This window comes from Arvicola amphibius, chromosome 10 (assembly GCF_903992535.2).
Source record: "Arvicola amphibius chromosome 10, mArvAmp1.2, whole genome shotgun sequence".
Lineage (NCBI taxonomy): Eukaryota > Metazoa > Chordata > Mammalia > Rodentia > Cricetidae > Arvicola > Arvicola amphibius.
In genome coordinates this window covers 116,436,753-116,453,355 of record NC_052056.1, presented here as the reverse complement: position 1 = coordinate 116,453,355, position 16,603 = coordinate 116,436,753, and the positions used below count along the sequence as shown (strand labels likewise).

At 48.9% G+C, this 16,603-nt stretch overlaps 1 protein-coding gene across 3 annotated transcripts in view; it reads right to left on the bottom strand.

The window, feature by feature from the left end:
• Positions 1-16,603, bottom strand: part of Taok3 (TAO kinase 3) — a 189,010-nt gene that overhangs the window by 9,285 nt on the left and 163,122 nt on the right. For all 3 annotated transcript variants that reach the window (XM_038345127.2, XM_038345129.2, XM_038345128.2), the window contains 3 exons: positions 14,075-14,278; positions 3,006-3,245; positions 837-1,049 (listed from right to left, as the gene is read on the bottom strand). In XM_038345127.2, the coding sequence (XP_038201055.1) occupies positions 837-1,049; positions 3,006-3,245; positions 14,075-14,278 (657 nt within the window). The remainder of the gene's footprint in view (positions 1-836; positions 1,050-3,005; positions 3,246-14,074; positions 14,279-16,603) is intronic.

Genomic DNA, 16,603 nt, shown 5'->3' with positions numbered 1-16,603 from the left:
TGGGTCTTGCTAGTAGTCCAGGCTGTCCCAATCCTGCTGCCTTAGTCTTCTGAACGCTGGGATCACAGGTATGCACCACAGCTCCCAACCCAGTCTTCCTTCTTGAACCCCGGGCTCGCCCTCCAGCTGAGCCCCAGGTGCACACTCTCCTCGTCTGGACTTGGCCTCTATAGAACCATGTATTTTGACAGCTTCCTTTTTCTTCTCTAGGGATCTCTAGGCCAGCTTCCCTGTTCCTCCTTGTCCTTCCAAGGCCCTGGGTACCCCGACAACTAAGTCCTCAGTGTGCTTGGCTACTACCACTCAGTGATCTGAATTCCCAGCCTTCCTGACACAGCATGAGACCCTGTCCAGCTGGCTCCCCGTCTCTGGGCTCAGCTCAGCGATGCCTGCAGAAGCCTGGCCAGAGTTTGTTTAGCAAATATGTCTGTGCATGTGTGTGTCTCCCCTCACTTGATCGTGGGCACGGAGGCAGCGGGGCCATGCCTGACATTAGGTGGGGTGGTAGTTGGTAAACTGGTGAAGAAGCGTCTACACACGTGCGGCATCCATCCCATCTCGCCCCCCCCCACCCCCGTGTGCCCCCTCCCTCCACCCCCGCTGGACTGCCACTGCTCCTTCAGCTCCATCTGAGAAGACGCATTCCAGTGCGTATCCGCATGGCCTTGGCTCTACTCGGCGTCGTCATTTTCCTCCGTTCCTCGGGCAGGAAAAGAAGCCACCAATACATCCTAAACCAATGTATCCCAGGAGGTGCTTGGGAAGGAAAGCTGGATCTTGAGTTTTCTTGAAATCCCGAAGCTCTTGGCGCCATGGCAACGGCCCCGCCCACTTACCGCCTGAGAGGCCATCATCTCGTTTATGCTCTGTTCGTACTGCTCGGCCAGAACGGCCAGTTTCCTCGTCTGCTCGTCTTTCAGCGTCTTTAGGATTGCTTTGTGCTCATTCTTTGGAGTGACTTCCAGCTGGTGGTTCTTGAGTGCTTTGTACTGCTTGGTCTGTACCTTGCAAGTGTCCTGAAACTGCTTCTTAATCTGCATCTCCATGGCCTGCCCGGGAACACGCAACAGAGAGAAAGAGAAACCAGTCAGTCCGCATGCTTGGACACACGACACACGACACGGGCCACACATGGACGCCCCATGACAGCCATCAGTCCAGAGACCCACAGGACACCGCATGCCGGAGGGAACACTACCAGCCCTCTGGTTTTTTCTTTTCTTTTCTTTTTTCTTTTTTTTTTTTTAAACATGATATGGATGGAAGTGATTTCGATTTGACGAATGGTTTTAGGGAAACAGATTATAACGGGGAACTACGATTCACAGTAGATTGTGGCGTATGATGAAATTTTTTAGCGGGTTGACAGTTATTTCCCTAGTCTCCTCCAGGTCTGCAGTGGCTCCTATGGCTTGCTGTGTTTTCTTTCCTCGAGGTGAGCGCACACCTCCATGTGTGCACAATCTCCCTGCATTTCCAGGTGAGAAGGGGACGAGGCTCTACAGTGAGCTCCCACTGCCCGGCTCAGAACGTCTTCCGCACACTGGAACAGCGCCTCATACCCTCACCCATCCCTACGTGACCCCATTGAGAGTGTGCTTTCAGGAGTGGATGCCAAACGTGCACTCTGGGAAGCGGAAGAGGAGCACGCGGCAGGCCACTCCGCAGTCACAGGTCACTTGAACAATCGGGACTTCTGGGGGCAGGAGTCGTGGGTGTGGCTAGGGTTTGCCCTGAAGGGACATGTGCCAATGTGACCAAGGGCAGTTTGCATCCTGGCTTTGTAGCCTTTATTTGTTCAGCAACCTTGTTACCATTACGGCTTCCTCAGCGACTGGGGCTAAGGACCATGGACAGTTCTCTATCGGCTTTCCCTAGGAGCAGTCCTGTATCTATCTGCATGTGGAGGTCAGAGGACAACCGAGGGTAGCTACCTCAGATGACATCCATATTCTTATTTATTTATTCATTTATTTATTTATTCATTTATTTATTTATTTATTTTTGAGACAGTGTCTGGGAAAGCCTGGGACTGCTAAGCAGGCTAGGTGAGTGGCTAACCAGCACCAAGAAGCTGCCCAGAAAGGCTGGGATCACAGACATTGTTTTTGTTGATTTTTTTTCTCTTCTTCCTTTTTTGGTGACACAGGGTCTTACTGTATAGCTCTGACCAGCCCGGAACTCACTATGTAGCTCAGGCTGGTCTTCAGCGCCCCTGTCTACCTCTCTGTGTGCACCCCTATACCCAGCCCAACCTTTTACTCTTTAAAAACACAGGTTCATGGGCAGTGCTTCTCAACCTTCCTAACGCTGTGACTCTTTAAAACAGTTCCTCATGGTGTGGTGACCCCAACCATAAAATTATTTTTGTTACTACTTCAGAACTCTAATTTGCTACTGTTATGAATTGTAATATAAATATCCATGCTTTCTGATGATCTTAGGCGACCCCTGGGAAAGGGACATTTGACCTTCATAGGAGTCATGATCCACAGGTTGAGAACCACTGTTCTAGGGGACAGAACTCAGTCTTTGTACTTTCAAAGCAAACTCTTCACTGACAGGACCATGTTCTGAGCTCTCCCTGTTCACTTTACAGTTTTTAGTTTTATTTTATGAGTGTTTTATCTGAATGTGTCATGGGTATATGGTGGCCTTGGAGAAGAGGTTTGATTCCCTGGAACTGGAGTTACAGATGGTTGTGAGCTGCTGCGTGGGTGCTGGGAATCAAACCCAGGTCCTCTGGAAGAGCAGCCAGTGCTCCTAACCACTGAGCCATCTTTCCAGCCCCTTCTCACTGCCTTTCAAAGATGGTGGGTGACCAACGGCTCAGGTAAGTGACATCCTGAACTACAGGGAGGGCCGAGGACCCTGCAGCTTCCCAGCTTGCAGAACGAGCCCTGGACACCATGCCTAGAGATTCTGATTCTGTGGTGTGACACAGACAGGCTTCTATGGCCCTGCCCACCTGTGTGAGGATGCATGGTAGGCTGATGTCCTCTTACCTTTAAGTTTTTCGGCTGTTGCCGAAGCTCCATGACATGCTTCCGGTGCAGCTCCCGCTCCCGCCTCTTATTGTACTCCAGCTGGTTCTCCAGCTCCGTCTGGTGCTGTAGCCGGATCAGATCCATACGGAGCTTCTGCAGCGTGTGCAGCTGTCTGTACTCCAGCTCTCGGGTGGACTCGTCGTGCCGGATCAGCATGGCGTGCTCCATTTCCTTCTGCGTCCGCTTCTTATTTAGTTCCTGCATCCAGGAGCAGAAGATGCATGGAGAGAGATGAGTGGAGGGGACAGGGAGGGTCACAGACATGGTGAGGGATGGCTCTTAATTAAGTCCATGAGTGTTTGCACCATGACTTAATGAACTCAGAGGGGCAATCCCTAGAGTCTGCGTCCTGTGGTGAGGCCGGCTCACAAACAGAAACTTCCCAGCAGCCAGAATGCACTCACTATCTGCGAAATGGGATGAATTCCCCTGGTTGTTCTTGTCTCACAGAGAGGTGTGGGTCTTCGATTGTGCAAGGCTTTGGTGTGGTCAAGCTAGGGGTTCCCATGCTGGTTACTCATTAGAATCATAAGGAAGCACACCCTCAAATTTTGACAATTGTCTGGGACCACCCCTCTACCCCCATTTCCTTTATAAAGCTTTCTCCATGTGACTCTTGTTATGTGATCAGTGTCAAGATCTCCAGGGAACTCTGCTGTGTGGACAGTGTTGAGAACTAAACTGGGAATGTCTGCATTGCCCTCAACTTCTGGGGAAATACTCTATTTTCGCACATAACAGAAGTAGGCCAAATTATCTATTTTTTAAAAGCGGCATTTAGACTTGCTGGGAGGAATCAGAGGATACCCCTTCCCTCTCACCCTTCCCACAGCAGGCAGGCCAACCATTTCCAGAGCTAACACTTGGGGTTTTCAGTTCTGTGCCTTCCTGCCTGCCCTCCCTCCCTCCCTCCCTCCCTCCCTCCCTCCCTCCCTTCCTTCCTCACTCCCTCCCTCCCTCCTTCCCTCCCTCCCTTCCTTGCACATGCTAGATAACCGCTCGTTCACTGAGCCACATCCTCAGACTGCTCCTTAGTTCTATCCACGCCCATCTGATTCCTTTCTCCTCCCTTCCTGGGAGAGTGGGGAAGGACCCACTAGGGGAAGAAAAGGCCAAGTTAAAAAGTTTTTACCCACTAACTCGAGACGATTTTCATCTCTTCTCCGAACTGAACTTCAGGCCCCGGGTTTTGAACCCAGATCCTTGCACAGGCTAGGCTTCCACTGAGCTACATCCCCAGCCCCTCGAGGCTTTTCCTCAATGCACTAGTCAAGCCCTGGCTGGATTCACGCCAGCATTCACAAAGTGGTGGCTGCTGCCCTCGACTTGGGGCCACACAAATGGTGACTCAGGCGCTGGTCTCATAGCTGACTGCATCCAAGGTGGATGGAAGGCCTAATTCGGGCCAGTCTATTTTCTCTCCTAGGAATGTGGGACTGTGACTCAGGGCCAGTTGTCTCTGTGGTGGCTGGAGTGTTGGCACACATACAACTATGGGATGCCATCTGCCGCGATGCTTAGATAAAGCTAGACTTCAGAAGCGAGGGAAGAGGACGACAGGGGGAGGGGGAAGGAAGGAGAGAGAGAGAGAGAGAGAGAGAGAGAGAGAGAAGGACAGGGGGAGGGAGGGAGAGAGAGTGGATGCAGTGAGTGTTTACTGCTCATGTGCTGGCTGCCTTTCAACCCCATCTCTACGTCCAGCTGTACTAACTGCTACTGAAGTCTGTTTGTTTGTTTTGTTTAATTTCTTTTTTCTTTTTTAATTTGTGAGACAGAGTCTCACTAGATAGCCTAGGCTGGCCTAGAACTTGCCACTTAGACCAGGCCGGCCTCAAACTTCCAGAGATCTGCCTGCTTCTGCCGCCTGAGTGCTGGGATTAAAGGCATGGGTGGCTGTGGCAGCTGCTATTGCGTCTGACTGGCACTTTTCCTGTATTTCGACAGTAGCTCTCCTGGTCTGAACTGAAGCCAACCCAAATAAGTTCCAGGTAACATGCAAGCAGGAGATTGTTAACCAACACAGGGAAACAGGCGCTGTACACATTTCAAAGGAACAGTCAGGGCTGGGAAGAGGCGTTCCAGGAAGAGTGCTTTATGAAGTTTTGGGGAAGAAAGCTTGCAGCTGGACGCCCAGCCTCTCTCAGGACCAGGGAGGGGGTGAGATGTGAGGCATTTGTGTTCCCAGGGATGGCAGAAGCAGGTGTGGATAGGCTCTTGCAAGCACCCTGCACACACTGGCCCTCCACCCGTAGCCTCTAGCACCAGAGCATCGCCACAGAGCGCTCAGTGACTCACCCAGCAAGCATTGTTATACACGTGCTATGTGTCAGATACTGACATCCGCACAACCCACAGAACTGGAACAAGGGTATCCCTGGGACTTGGTTTTTAGTGCAGGAGTAGATACAGTGTAAACATGGTTTAAATGTTTCAAAAGCAAACTCTGCTAGCTTCCACACTTTTCTTTCTACTGTTTTTTTTTGTCTCTTTACAAGAACCACCAAACTCTTCTTTTGAAAAGAATTATTTTTATGTCTAAGAGTGCTCTGCCTACATTGTATGTAAAATGCACCACATGAGTGATGTGAGAGGCCAGAAGGAACTGGAGTTACAGATGGTTTGAGCCAACACATGGGTGCTGGGAATTGAACCTGGGTTCTCTGGTAGAGCAGTGTGTGCTCTTAACCACTAAGCGACACCTCCAGCTCTGACTAAATGTCTTCTTTTAAAGACTAGTGAGAGGTGTTCGGGTGGTACCACAGGGAAGTGGCCGTTCCCACATGTCAGACTGTCAGATCAAGAAAAGCTCCGTAAGAGGGTGAAGGTCCCTGTCCCTCAGTTCCTTGAGTCACAGCGCTGAGCTTACAATTCCACATTAACTCCAGAAGCCCAAGCTGAGCTCAAGTTGCTCACAGATTGGAAATAAAAGACACCAAGCAAGTACTTTCAGTGGTTTCACTTCTTGAGTAAAGTGGCTCTGGGTACTGAAGGACACCTGCACGGGGTGCTGTGGGTGCCGAGGGACACCTGCACGGGGCGCTGTGGGTGCCAAGGGACACCTGCATGGGGTGCTCTAGGTTGAGTTATTTACACTGAGCTACACAGTGGCTGCTGACCAATGCTAACAGTTTGGGAGTCATCCGAGCAATGCTAAGGTGAGAATTAGCCTTGGTCCTTTTGGTAATTCGCTGTCTATGGCTTTGGCAAGCTTCCTACACAGGGAAGCCCCTTGACGCACACGTTAGTTTCTTCAGGCATAAACTCAGGGTCTTCCCACCCAGCACAAATAAGGCTTGTGAAGATGATATGACAGACCCTAAAATATGTTTCAGAATATAACCATGTGTCATTGTTTTTTTATACTTAGAAATGAATAACTGGCAGAGAGTAGTTTAGACTTAAAGTTTAGACTTAGGTTTTACAAATTGTTAAGTTAGGAGCTTAGGTCCCAGTCCCTTGGATCTATCCCAGCCCCCAGGCCTGGTCTGGACTTCAAATTCCAGAAGGCCAGGTCCTGACCCCTCCCTGGGGGTGGGGTCAGGATCACTCCCCAGGGTACTTAAGTGATCCCCCAGGGTACTTAAGTGATCCCCCAAAGGAAGAACACGTGGTCTCCCCTTTCTTCTTCTCGGGGGTCACGTTCCTGCGGCTTCCCGGTTTCCCCCTGGGGCCACCCGAGAGCGCAGATCTCTCGTTAAACCTGGATATTTCTTAATTTGGCTTGTTTTGATTTGGCTTGATTGGGAATTTTTGCCGTCAAAGAGCTCGCTTAGGAAATATTCCTAACACAAATTATTTAGAAAATTTAACTATGATACCAAAAATGGTTTTAGTTGCAATTTCTAGGCAAATCCCATATCTGAGCTATTGAGGTGTAAGATGGTCAACTGCCTACAATAGTTCAAGCCACAGGAAGCCCTTTTGTGTCTGTCTTATTCCATATCGGTCTTACCCTGAGTCCAGGGCGCCTACTTGACAGCATGCAATGTGCTGTCAGTTCTTTCCTTTTCTGTGAGGGTCATGCTATGGTGCCCAGGCTGGTTTCCAACTCCTCCACCCAGTGATCCTCCTGCCTCAGCCTTCCAGGTAGTGGGGACTTCAGATATGCAACACCATACCACTTCTCAATTTAAAAAAATTGAGCCAGGTGGTGGCTGCACACGTCTTTAATCCCAGCACATGGGAGGCAGAGACAAGCAGATCTCTGTGAGTTCAAGGCCAGCTTGGTCTACAAAGTGAGTTTCAGGATAGGCTTTAAAAGCTACACAGAGAGATCATTTCAAAAAACAAACAAAAAAAAAATCATCTCATACAGCTCACCCAACTCCAAGTGCACTTCTGTAAGGTGACAACCTTGCAAAGATTTTTGTTTATTTATTTATTTTTGGCAGTATAGATGGTCTGGAACTCTCTAAGTAGACCAGGCTGGGCTCAAACTCAGAGTTCTGCCTGCTTCTGCCTTATGAATGTTGGGACAAAGGCATGAGCCACCACCCTGACGGCTCCTTATGAAGACTTTCATATGTAACCGTGAGGCGCTGGGGAGCCAAAGGTCTAAGATCACAGACAACTTCTGTGAAGTTGAATAAAGGCTAGGATTCTGGTTTTCTGGTTTGCAACATTTTCTGTGAGAAAATATCCCAAGGAAGTGAATTTTCCTGTATTCTACTTTCCAGTCTGGGTTAGAATGCTCTAGACACTAATGGCGTACTGTATGTTAGAGTCATGCATGTCTGTGGCATGTATAAAATCAACAAAATGAGCTGATGACATTGGTGACCCTGCCTGCATGTGCCCACAAGGTTCACATGCCCTGGGGGAGGGGGAGCCAGAGACATTGGCTTTCTTTTGCCAGGCAGGGAGATAATCCCCAGCCCTTTTCAGATAGTGTTTTGAGACAGGGACTTGATAAGTTGTCCAGGCTGGCCTTCCAATTCATGATTCTCCTGCCTCGGCCTTCCGAAAGCTGGGATTACAGGTGTGTGCCACCACAGCGGCTTGGAATTCACGTTTCACAATGGTGCGGCTGGACTACATATTCAGCATTTCTTAGTCCTGGTTCTTGGGCGGGGCTAGGAAGGCTCCACCAGACACTGGCGCACCTGCTCCTTTACAGAGGCTTCATGAGCTAAGGGAGTCCCCAGAGTTGGTTCAGGCAGGCGTGAGGAAGTCAGGCTCGCAGGGGGAGCTACAGACTCCTAAGAGGGTGACTCGGTGGTATCTGTCTATCTGTCCGTCTATCTGTTTATAATTTTTATTACTTTATGAGTGTACGTGTGTGGGTGCGTGTGGTTCTCAAGATCAGAGTCAGGTCAGCAGACTTGGCAGCAAGCGCCTTACAGTGGGCGGTTTTGGGTGTCTACTCGATAAAAGCTAGAGTCACCAGAGGAAGAAGCCTCAGCTGAGAAAATGCCTCCTTGAGATCCACCTGTAAGGCCTTTTCTCATTTAGTGATCAAAGAGGGAGGACCCAGCCCACGGTGGGTGGTCCCATCCTGGGGCTGCTGGTCCTGGGTTCTATAAGAAGGAGGGCTGAGCAAGCCAGGGGAAACAAGCCAGTAAGCAGCATCCTCCATGGCCTCTGCATCAGCCCCTGCCTCCGGAATCCTGCCCTGTTTGAGTTCCGGCTCTGACTTCCTTCAGTGATGAGCAGTGATCTGGAAGTGTAAGCCAAATGAGCCCTTTCCTTCCCAACTTGCTTTTTGGCCATGCTGTTTGTCAAAGCAATAGAAACCCTAAGACACACCTTTACCTCCTGAGCTATTTTCTGGCCCTTTGTGGTATGTAACTAAAACTTTGACCCAGAGGTCCCACTTCTGAGAACTATCTATGAAAACACGTGTGCACTGAATACTGAATGACATTTCTGCGGCGCTGCAGGTGGAGCTCATGGCCCCCATGCATGCTAGGTGAGCTGTCTACCATGGAGCCACACCTGCAGACACTAAAAACACTTACAGACAAACATGCTCTCTGTGGTTGGTGGCGCTGACAGTGACATTTCCACAGATGCCCTATGTACGGATCTGTGACTATGGGTGACTCGCGTGATGCTGTGCAGAGCAGGGCAGCACTCTACGTGTTTCATGGCAAATGGAGAAAGGCAAAAGAGTATGGTGGGCATCTGACATTTCTACACTCTCCCCACCCCGGCCTTCCTCTTCTGCGTTGAGAAAGGACTCCATCCTTGCTGGAATCAGGCTGTTCCGCTGAGGGCAGGTACATTACTGCTCAAGTTCTCTCTCCTAGCAACTGGGCTTGACACAGAAATATACATTAACAGGGTTGAAGAGACACCGCCATGGCAGTGCCTGGAGGAGCATAGCTCTGCCCTGGATTGGGTTTCCAGCACCCACAAGGTGGCTCACAATCGCCTATAATTCCAGTTCTAGAGGGATCTACCACCACATTCTTGCCTCTTTCACATGCAGGTGAAACACATCCATACGCATACACTAAAAATAAAAAAATCTTGAAAAATTTCATTACCATGCCTAAGCTAGCCAGAGTTTGCATCTATTGCTTGCTGATAATGCCACAGAGTTAAAATCATACATAAGATACAGGGGTGGGGGGGCGGCTCTAGAATAATATATGCTAAATGAATGGTTGGCTTTTGGGGGTAGAAACTGGGTGATATGAGATCACGAAGACAGTGTGATATTGATCAAAAGGCACCTAATTTCATTATGCAAGATGAGTAATTTCTGGATATCTAAAAGGACAGCATGATGCCAATAGCTTGCCATGCTTATATTTGGGAGAGAAATCTCCTCACTCAAGCAGGAATATACACTTGCACATAATGTATGCATATACACATATATACTTGCACATAATACATGCATACACACACGTATAATGCATGCATATACACTTACACATAACACATGCATACACATGCATATAATGCATGCATATACACTTACACATAATGCATGCACATACACAAATACACTTGCATATAATATATGCATATACATGATACCTACACACACAGTGAATGAACATGCATACACAAAGACATATACACACATACATGCAAATAATGTATGTACACGTTGCATACAATGCATACACATACAAGCAGAAACTATGTGGGGCTGATGGATATGACAATAAACTCAAATACGATAATTTCACAATGAATACTATGTCAAGGTATCAAGCTATATACCTTAAATGTAGACAACTTCTATCTCATAATTAAAAATAGCATTTGATATCACACTTCCTGTTTCTGTTTTTCATGTTCTTGCTGCTTTTGTAAATAGGGAAGCACTGAACGCTTTCATTAAAGTGGTTCTAGGATAAGGCCAAAGCAGGAGACCATGAGCCCTTAAGAAAAATACTCTCGAGGGCTGTTCTTTGTGTGTGTGTGTGTGTGTGTGTGTGTGTGTGTGTGTGTGTGTGTGTGTGGTTATGTGCAGTGCCCTTGGAGGCCAGCAGAGGGCACGGGATTCCATGGAACTGGAATTACAGGCAGTTGTGAACATCCATATGAGTGCTGGGAACTGAACCCAGGTCTATTGCAAGAACCATGAATGCTCTTAACCCCTGAGCCATAACTTCATGAAAATAGTTTTTTAAAATCATGTTGGGAGCCAGGCAGTGATGGCACACACCTTTAATCTCAGCACTCAGGAGGTAGAGGCAGGTGGATCTCTGTGAGTTTGAGGCCAGCCTGGTCTACAAAGCTAGTTCCAGGACAGCTATGGCTGTTACACAGAGAAATCCTGTCACGAGGGGGAAAAAATCATGTTGGGGAGTAGCTACTTTCTATAACTTTTATTAATGATAACAGACCCCTTGGCCTTGAAATTTTCCTAAATATCTGCTATTGGAATAACAGTAATTGTCAGATAAAAAAGTATCTTATTTCTAACCAGCTATAGGGCTTTTTATTTTTATTTTTAAAAACCGTGTGTGTGTGTGTACATGGCATGTGTATGTGTCTGATGTATATACATGTGTGTGTATGTGTGTATGTATGTGTGTATGTATGTATGTATGTATGTATGTATGGTGCACTGAATGTAGGAGCATGTCATGCCATGCACGTATGTGGCAGTCTGGGGTTCTCCTGTCAGTCTCCCTTGCTGTAAAACCGTTGCTTAGAAGCATGTGGATTCCAGATGCGTGTGTGCTATGAGCTCTGCTCCCTGTGGGCACTGGGGATCTGCACTGGGGTCCAGGCTTGCACAGCAAGGGCTTTACCCTCTGAGCTTCTCCCGCATTTCATTTTCAGTTCCGACAGGTCTGGGATATTCACTGCTAAGATAACTGCTTACCAAAACCTTCTCTTAAAGCTTCTGTCTCTAACTAGACCTTAGTGTCCAAGTCTCAGATCGGAAAGCAGTTTTGACTCTATCCCCATCTCTCCTCTCATTGACTGCCAAGACCTGCTAGTTCTTCTTTCTTTTCTTTGATTTATTTAGGTTTTTGAGTCAGGGGTTCTCTGTGTAACAGCCCTGGCTGTCCTGGAACTCACTCTATAGACCAGGCTGGCCTTACACTCATGGAGATCCACCTGCTTCTGCCTCCCCCGAGTGTTGGGGTGAAAGGTGTGTCCACACTGCTCTGGTGTTTTTCCTTTTGAAGTCAGGGTTTCTTGTAGCTCTGCTGGCCTCCTGTGTCTCTGAGTACTGGGCTTGCAGATGTGAACCATCACACCTAGTTTGCGTGGTGCTGGAGGTGGGGTTTAGGGTTCTGCCATTCTAAGCAGACACTCTGGCAGCTGAGCAGTTCAAGTCCCATTTATTCTGTCTGAAGTCATGGTTCAGACCCAGCTGCCTGTTGTACCTCCCACCACCATGTTGTTCACACCCATTTCCTACACTCAATCTCTTCGCTTCTAGTCTCTTCCCTTTAGCAGCTTTTCTCAAATATTTGTGTTGTTATTACCTCCATAATAAACCTGTCTAGTTTCTCCTTTATTTGCTCGTACCCCTGACACACCAATAGTGTGTCACTGTCTAGGGGCTGTTGTCCAGCAGAGCGCCCCATACTGTCACAGTATCGAGACCCCTCTTTCCATCTTAGAACCCACTTCCATGGCTGTGGTGGACCTCATTCTCATCAACCTGTGGATCGCTCCAAACAGTGCTCACCTCTCTGGTCTACTGTTTATAAAACCTCTGCCCTGGTCAGAAGAGCTCATTAGTTCCTCCTTCTCAGATGTCAGAACACACACACACACACACACACACACACACACACACACACAGCCTGCCTGGGAGCCCAGCACTCAGGAGGCAGGGGGATGGACAGTTCAGTTCAGCTGGCCCACAGAAGGAGACCTTGTCTCAGAACACAAAACAAAAGAGGTTTTCTGAAACACTTGCCCCAATTGCTCTTATGTTAATGGTACTTGAAGAGATTGCTTCCCTCTTCCATGTTAATATGGGGTTTTTATGATCCATCAGTATTTTTTGTTTTGTTTTGCTTTTTTTTTGAGACAGGATTTCTCTGGGTAACAGTCTTGGCTATCCTGGAATGTAGACCAGGCTGGCCTTGAACTCACTGAGATCTGCCTGCCTCTGCCTCCCAAGTGCTGGGATTAAAGGCATGTGCCACCAATGCCCCACGACCATCAGTATTTTTACCAATGGCTCAGTGGTGTGTCTTCTCAGATTATTAGTACGTTTCTGACAGATTGGCATGTCTTCTTCTATATCCTCTGTCTCAGTGAAGCCCATCACGCCCATCTAATGCCCCAAACTGGAAGACTGACAGTTATTACTATAATAATTACTATTGCCGTTATTGTTATTCTTATGATCGTGTGTGTGTGTGTGTGTGAGCATTTGCATGTGTGTGGAGTCCGGAAGTTGACTTTGTGTGTTTTCTTCAATCTCTCTATAAATCTCTATATAAATCAATCTCTCTATAAAATAATCTATATTTTCAGGCAGGCTTCCTCGCTGAACCTAGAGCTCCCTGATTAGCCTAGGCTGGAGGGACAGCAAGCCCCGAGTGTCCTCCTGTCTCCACCTCTCCAGTGCAGGGATCACAGATGCACACTGTGGCACCTGGAGTTTTGCTTTGGTGCTGAGAGCCCAGGTTCTGACATTTGTGTGCAAGCACTTCACTGACCGAGCCCCCTCCCTAACCCCATCATCATTATTTCTGAGATGTAGCTCAGGCTAATCTCAAACTTGTGATCCTGCCTCAGTCTCTTGAGTAGAAACCAAGAGACTGCTTCCAGACTCCTCTGTTTGAAATCCCCATAGGACCCTGTCAGGAATTAGCAGCAGCCGGCGTAAGGAATGCCACTCTGCTACCACCTTCCTTTCTGTGCTAAGGCCTCCACTGGGCTGGAGCTCATGGGGAAGATGGCTGCTTCCCTCCCTGCTCTCTTCCTCTTACCCACATAGCCTGGGTCTCACACTGATGCTCCAAGTCTTCAGAGCAAAGCTAGCGCTTGCTGGGTTGCTCCCCTGCCTCACACAACCCCTCTGATGGCTTGCACTGCCTTCAGGGTGCAGTCTGAAGGCCTCGCTTTAAACCAGGCATGCAGCCTGCTCCAGCCAGCTCCCCTTGTTCCCAGGCCGCATTCCACACACCCACAACCTCTGGCTGCCCTTGACGTCTCCTCCAAGCCCCCATCTCATCCTGCCACTGCCACTCAGGCAGGAGATTGACTTTGGCAGTCAGGTGTTGCTTGGTAGCCCTGGTGTCTGCCACAGAGCCCGGCACGAAGGAGGCCTTCTGTAAGCATCTGATGACAGCGTGAACATGAAGATGCGCTGAGCCTCACAGACCACGTAAGTACTTCTTGCAGAGGCAGGCCGAAAGTGGAAACTTTCCCCTCTCTCACGCCTGCTCCGTGTGGCAGAATGCACGCACACCTTTATTCTAACACAGCTTTGCACCTGTTTAAGGACTATCAGGAATGCGGAAATGGCTCTCCCTTGCTGCAGGTACCTTCCTTCCCTGACGTGCTTTGTTTGTACTAAGGGCTAAGGGCACTGGAATGGAGGAGACGGACCCCCCACTGCCCCTCAGACGCCTCGGCGTGACAGATACCTCCCGAATGTTCTGCTGTTCCACCTCATGGCGCTTGATCATTATCTTCCGCTTGAAGAAGCGGCAGTTTCTGTCGTAGTACAGTCTCTGTTGGGTGAGCAGGTGGGCTTCCTCCTCAGCCTGCGTATGCTGCAGGTTTTCTTTATGCTTCGATATCCGTTCCTGCTTCTCCTTCTTGGGTGTGCTATGGTCCTCGTTCATTTCCTGAAAACAACGACATAAACATATCCAGGTCCATCAGACTGGATGGCACTGGTTAAGTCAAGTAGACGGTGAGTTTGAACCTCGGCACAGAGAGGCTCTGTGCTACACACACCCCCATTTGTCTTCTCCCCAGTTACTTGAGTGTTAACTGAGAGGAGGACTCGAATTGGCCCCGGTGTGGCTCTCACTTTCACAGATCATTTATTCAGTCCTCAACCAGCAGCTCAAAGCCCTGACCACAGGATTAGTTAGTGGCAGGTGAGCGAGAGGTCATGGTGCCTTGACACTCGAGGGCTGGACACCCCAAACAACACCGGATTTAAGAGCTGTGGAAATGAGCTGGAGTGGCCGCCAGACACTGCCTTCAAGGGGAGGGTCGGGAAACGCAGAGTGTTTGGTGGGAAGCGTTTGACCTCAGTAACAACCACGCTGACATTTGAAAGAATTGGTGGGAGTTAAGCAGGGGAAGAAAGAAGAATATTTCTGACGGAGGAACAGCCTGTGAAAAACTCTCGTGTGGATTGGAAATAATTCGGTCAAGAGGTAAGAAGGGGCAATGGCCTGTGGGGTCTCACAGGCCATGAGGCTGGCCACGCCATTGGACACGTAGACCAAGTTCAGATCAGGATTTTATTTAGTCCTAGGGTTGAGCCCAGGGACTCAGACATGCTAGATCCCAAGCCCGCCAATGACCCTCAGCCTAGGAAAAATAGCTGTTCTGTATGTGGGTGTACCATAATGAGAAAGTGGATGCTGGCTGCCATTTGGGGAGCAGGACAGAGGCAGGACCGGGACCATGTCTGTGGAGGCTGCTAGGAGTCTCCTGTAAGGTTGAGTTGGGGGAACAGAGTGGCTTGGAACAAGGAGGAGGCAGAAGACTAAAAGAGCAGTCGTTGGTTTCGAGTTAGGAAGGGAGTCTGCAGATGTTGCTAATTCGAGTTCCAGGAGAAAGAGAATTGTGCTCCATTTGGAATCAGAGGGTGAGGAAGCCATACATAGGAAATCTCAGCTGAAGAGCAGGGATGCTAGTCTGTGTGTCTGTGGGGGCCAAGAGGATACCTCTGGGGAGAGCACAGCACACTCACTCACCTTTGTTCATCCCAAGGAGCCCAACCTATGTTTGGTGAACCCTTATACTTCTGAAACCATTTGTTTTTCTTGATGTTTGTCACGAGCCACCACTATTTAGATTAGCTTTGCCGTTAGCCAGTAGGTCCTTGTAATCAGAGAACCCGTGAGAGAGAGCTAGATGGTGTGTCTGTCTCTATGCCATGATCTCACCTCTAGGCCCAGCATGGGCCCCAAGTTTGCATGTCTAAACTCAAATGTGACCATAAAGAGTCACTCCAAAATCAAGACTGAATTACTAATGTCCTTCCCATATCCCCGTGATTGGTCCACAGGTGAAATCTCGAGGTATCTAAATACACATGATGAGCATGCTCTACTCATAAGTGGCTGAGGCCACCTCAGATTGACTTGGGGTCTGCTTTTCTCCAGCAAAAGGCCCAAACCTTCTATGTTATCTGAGTATGGTGACCCAAGGCTAACCTGAGGACTGGGTTGGGCGTGGGTAGGAGTGTGTGTTTTGTGGAGGATCTTTTAAAGGTCTGTCAGTTGATCCCTGACATCCTGGTGTTACAAAGGCCCAAGATGGTAGTCACGCCCCTAAATGATGGCCTCGGGCAGGGATGAACATGTAGAGTTTATAAAGGCAGGGCATTTGGAGTTGAGGGAAATAACTAAGTTTCCTACTGAAAACAATCAAAGCAACCTGCAAGATCTAGTGCTATCCTGTCAATCACAAAAGAAAAATACAAATGAAAGGAGTGTCTCCTTCACTGGACTATTTCTATCAACCCTTTAGTTTCAAGAACTCAGAGAGCCAGAGACCCCTGGCCTTCAGCCAGCGGGGATCAGCTGCAGCAGAGTCTTACCTGGGCAAGGCCTGAGATAGATCCTTCGGATACCCCGCCCTCCCAGATCCCTCACTAGACCCTGCGCCCTTCACCCGTGCATGACTTCACTGGGACAGTGGCCCAGCCTGCACTCTATTAAACCTTACTATGCCCAGGAAGCCCGCAGAGAAGGAGTCCTTCACAGTAGGAGAGAGGAAGAGCGCAGAAGCACAGGAACCCCTCCTGCCAATACTGGGAAAGGAGAAAGAGGCGGACTAAGCTCTCCGATGAAAGAGGAGCTCCTCAGGGGACTCCCTCACGTCCATCCATGCTTCAGCCAAATGTTCTAGGATCATCTACTTACGTACCAGATAGTCTTGGGCAACAATAGACATGCTCTCTGCTTTTGTGGTGTTAGCAGCTAAGT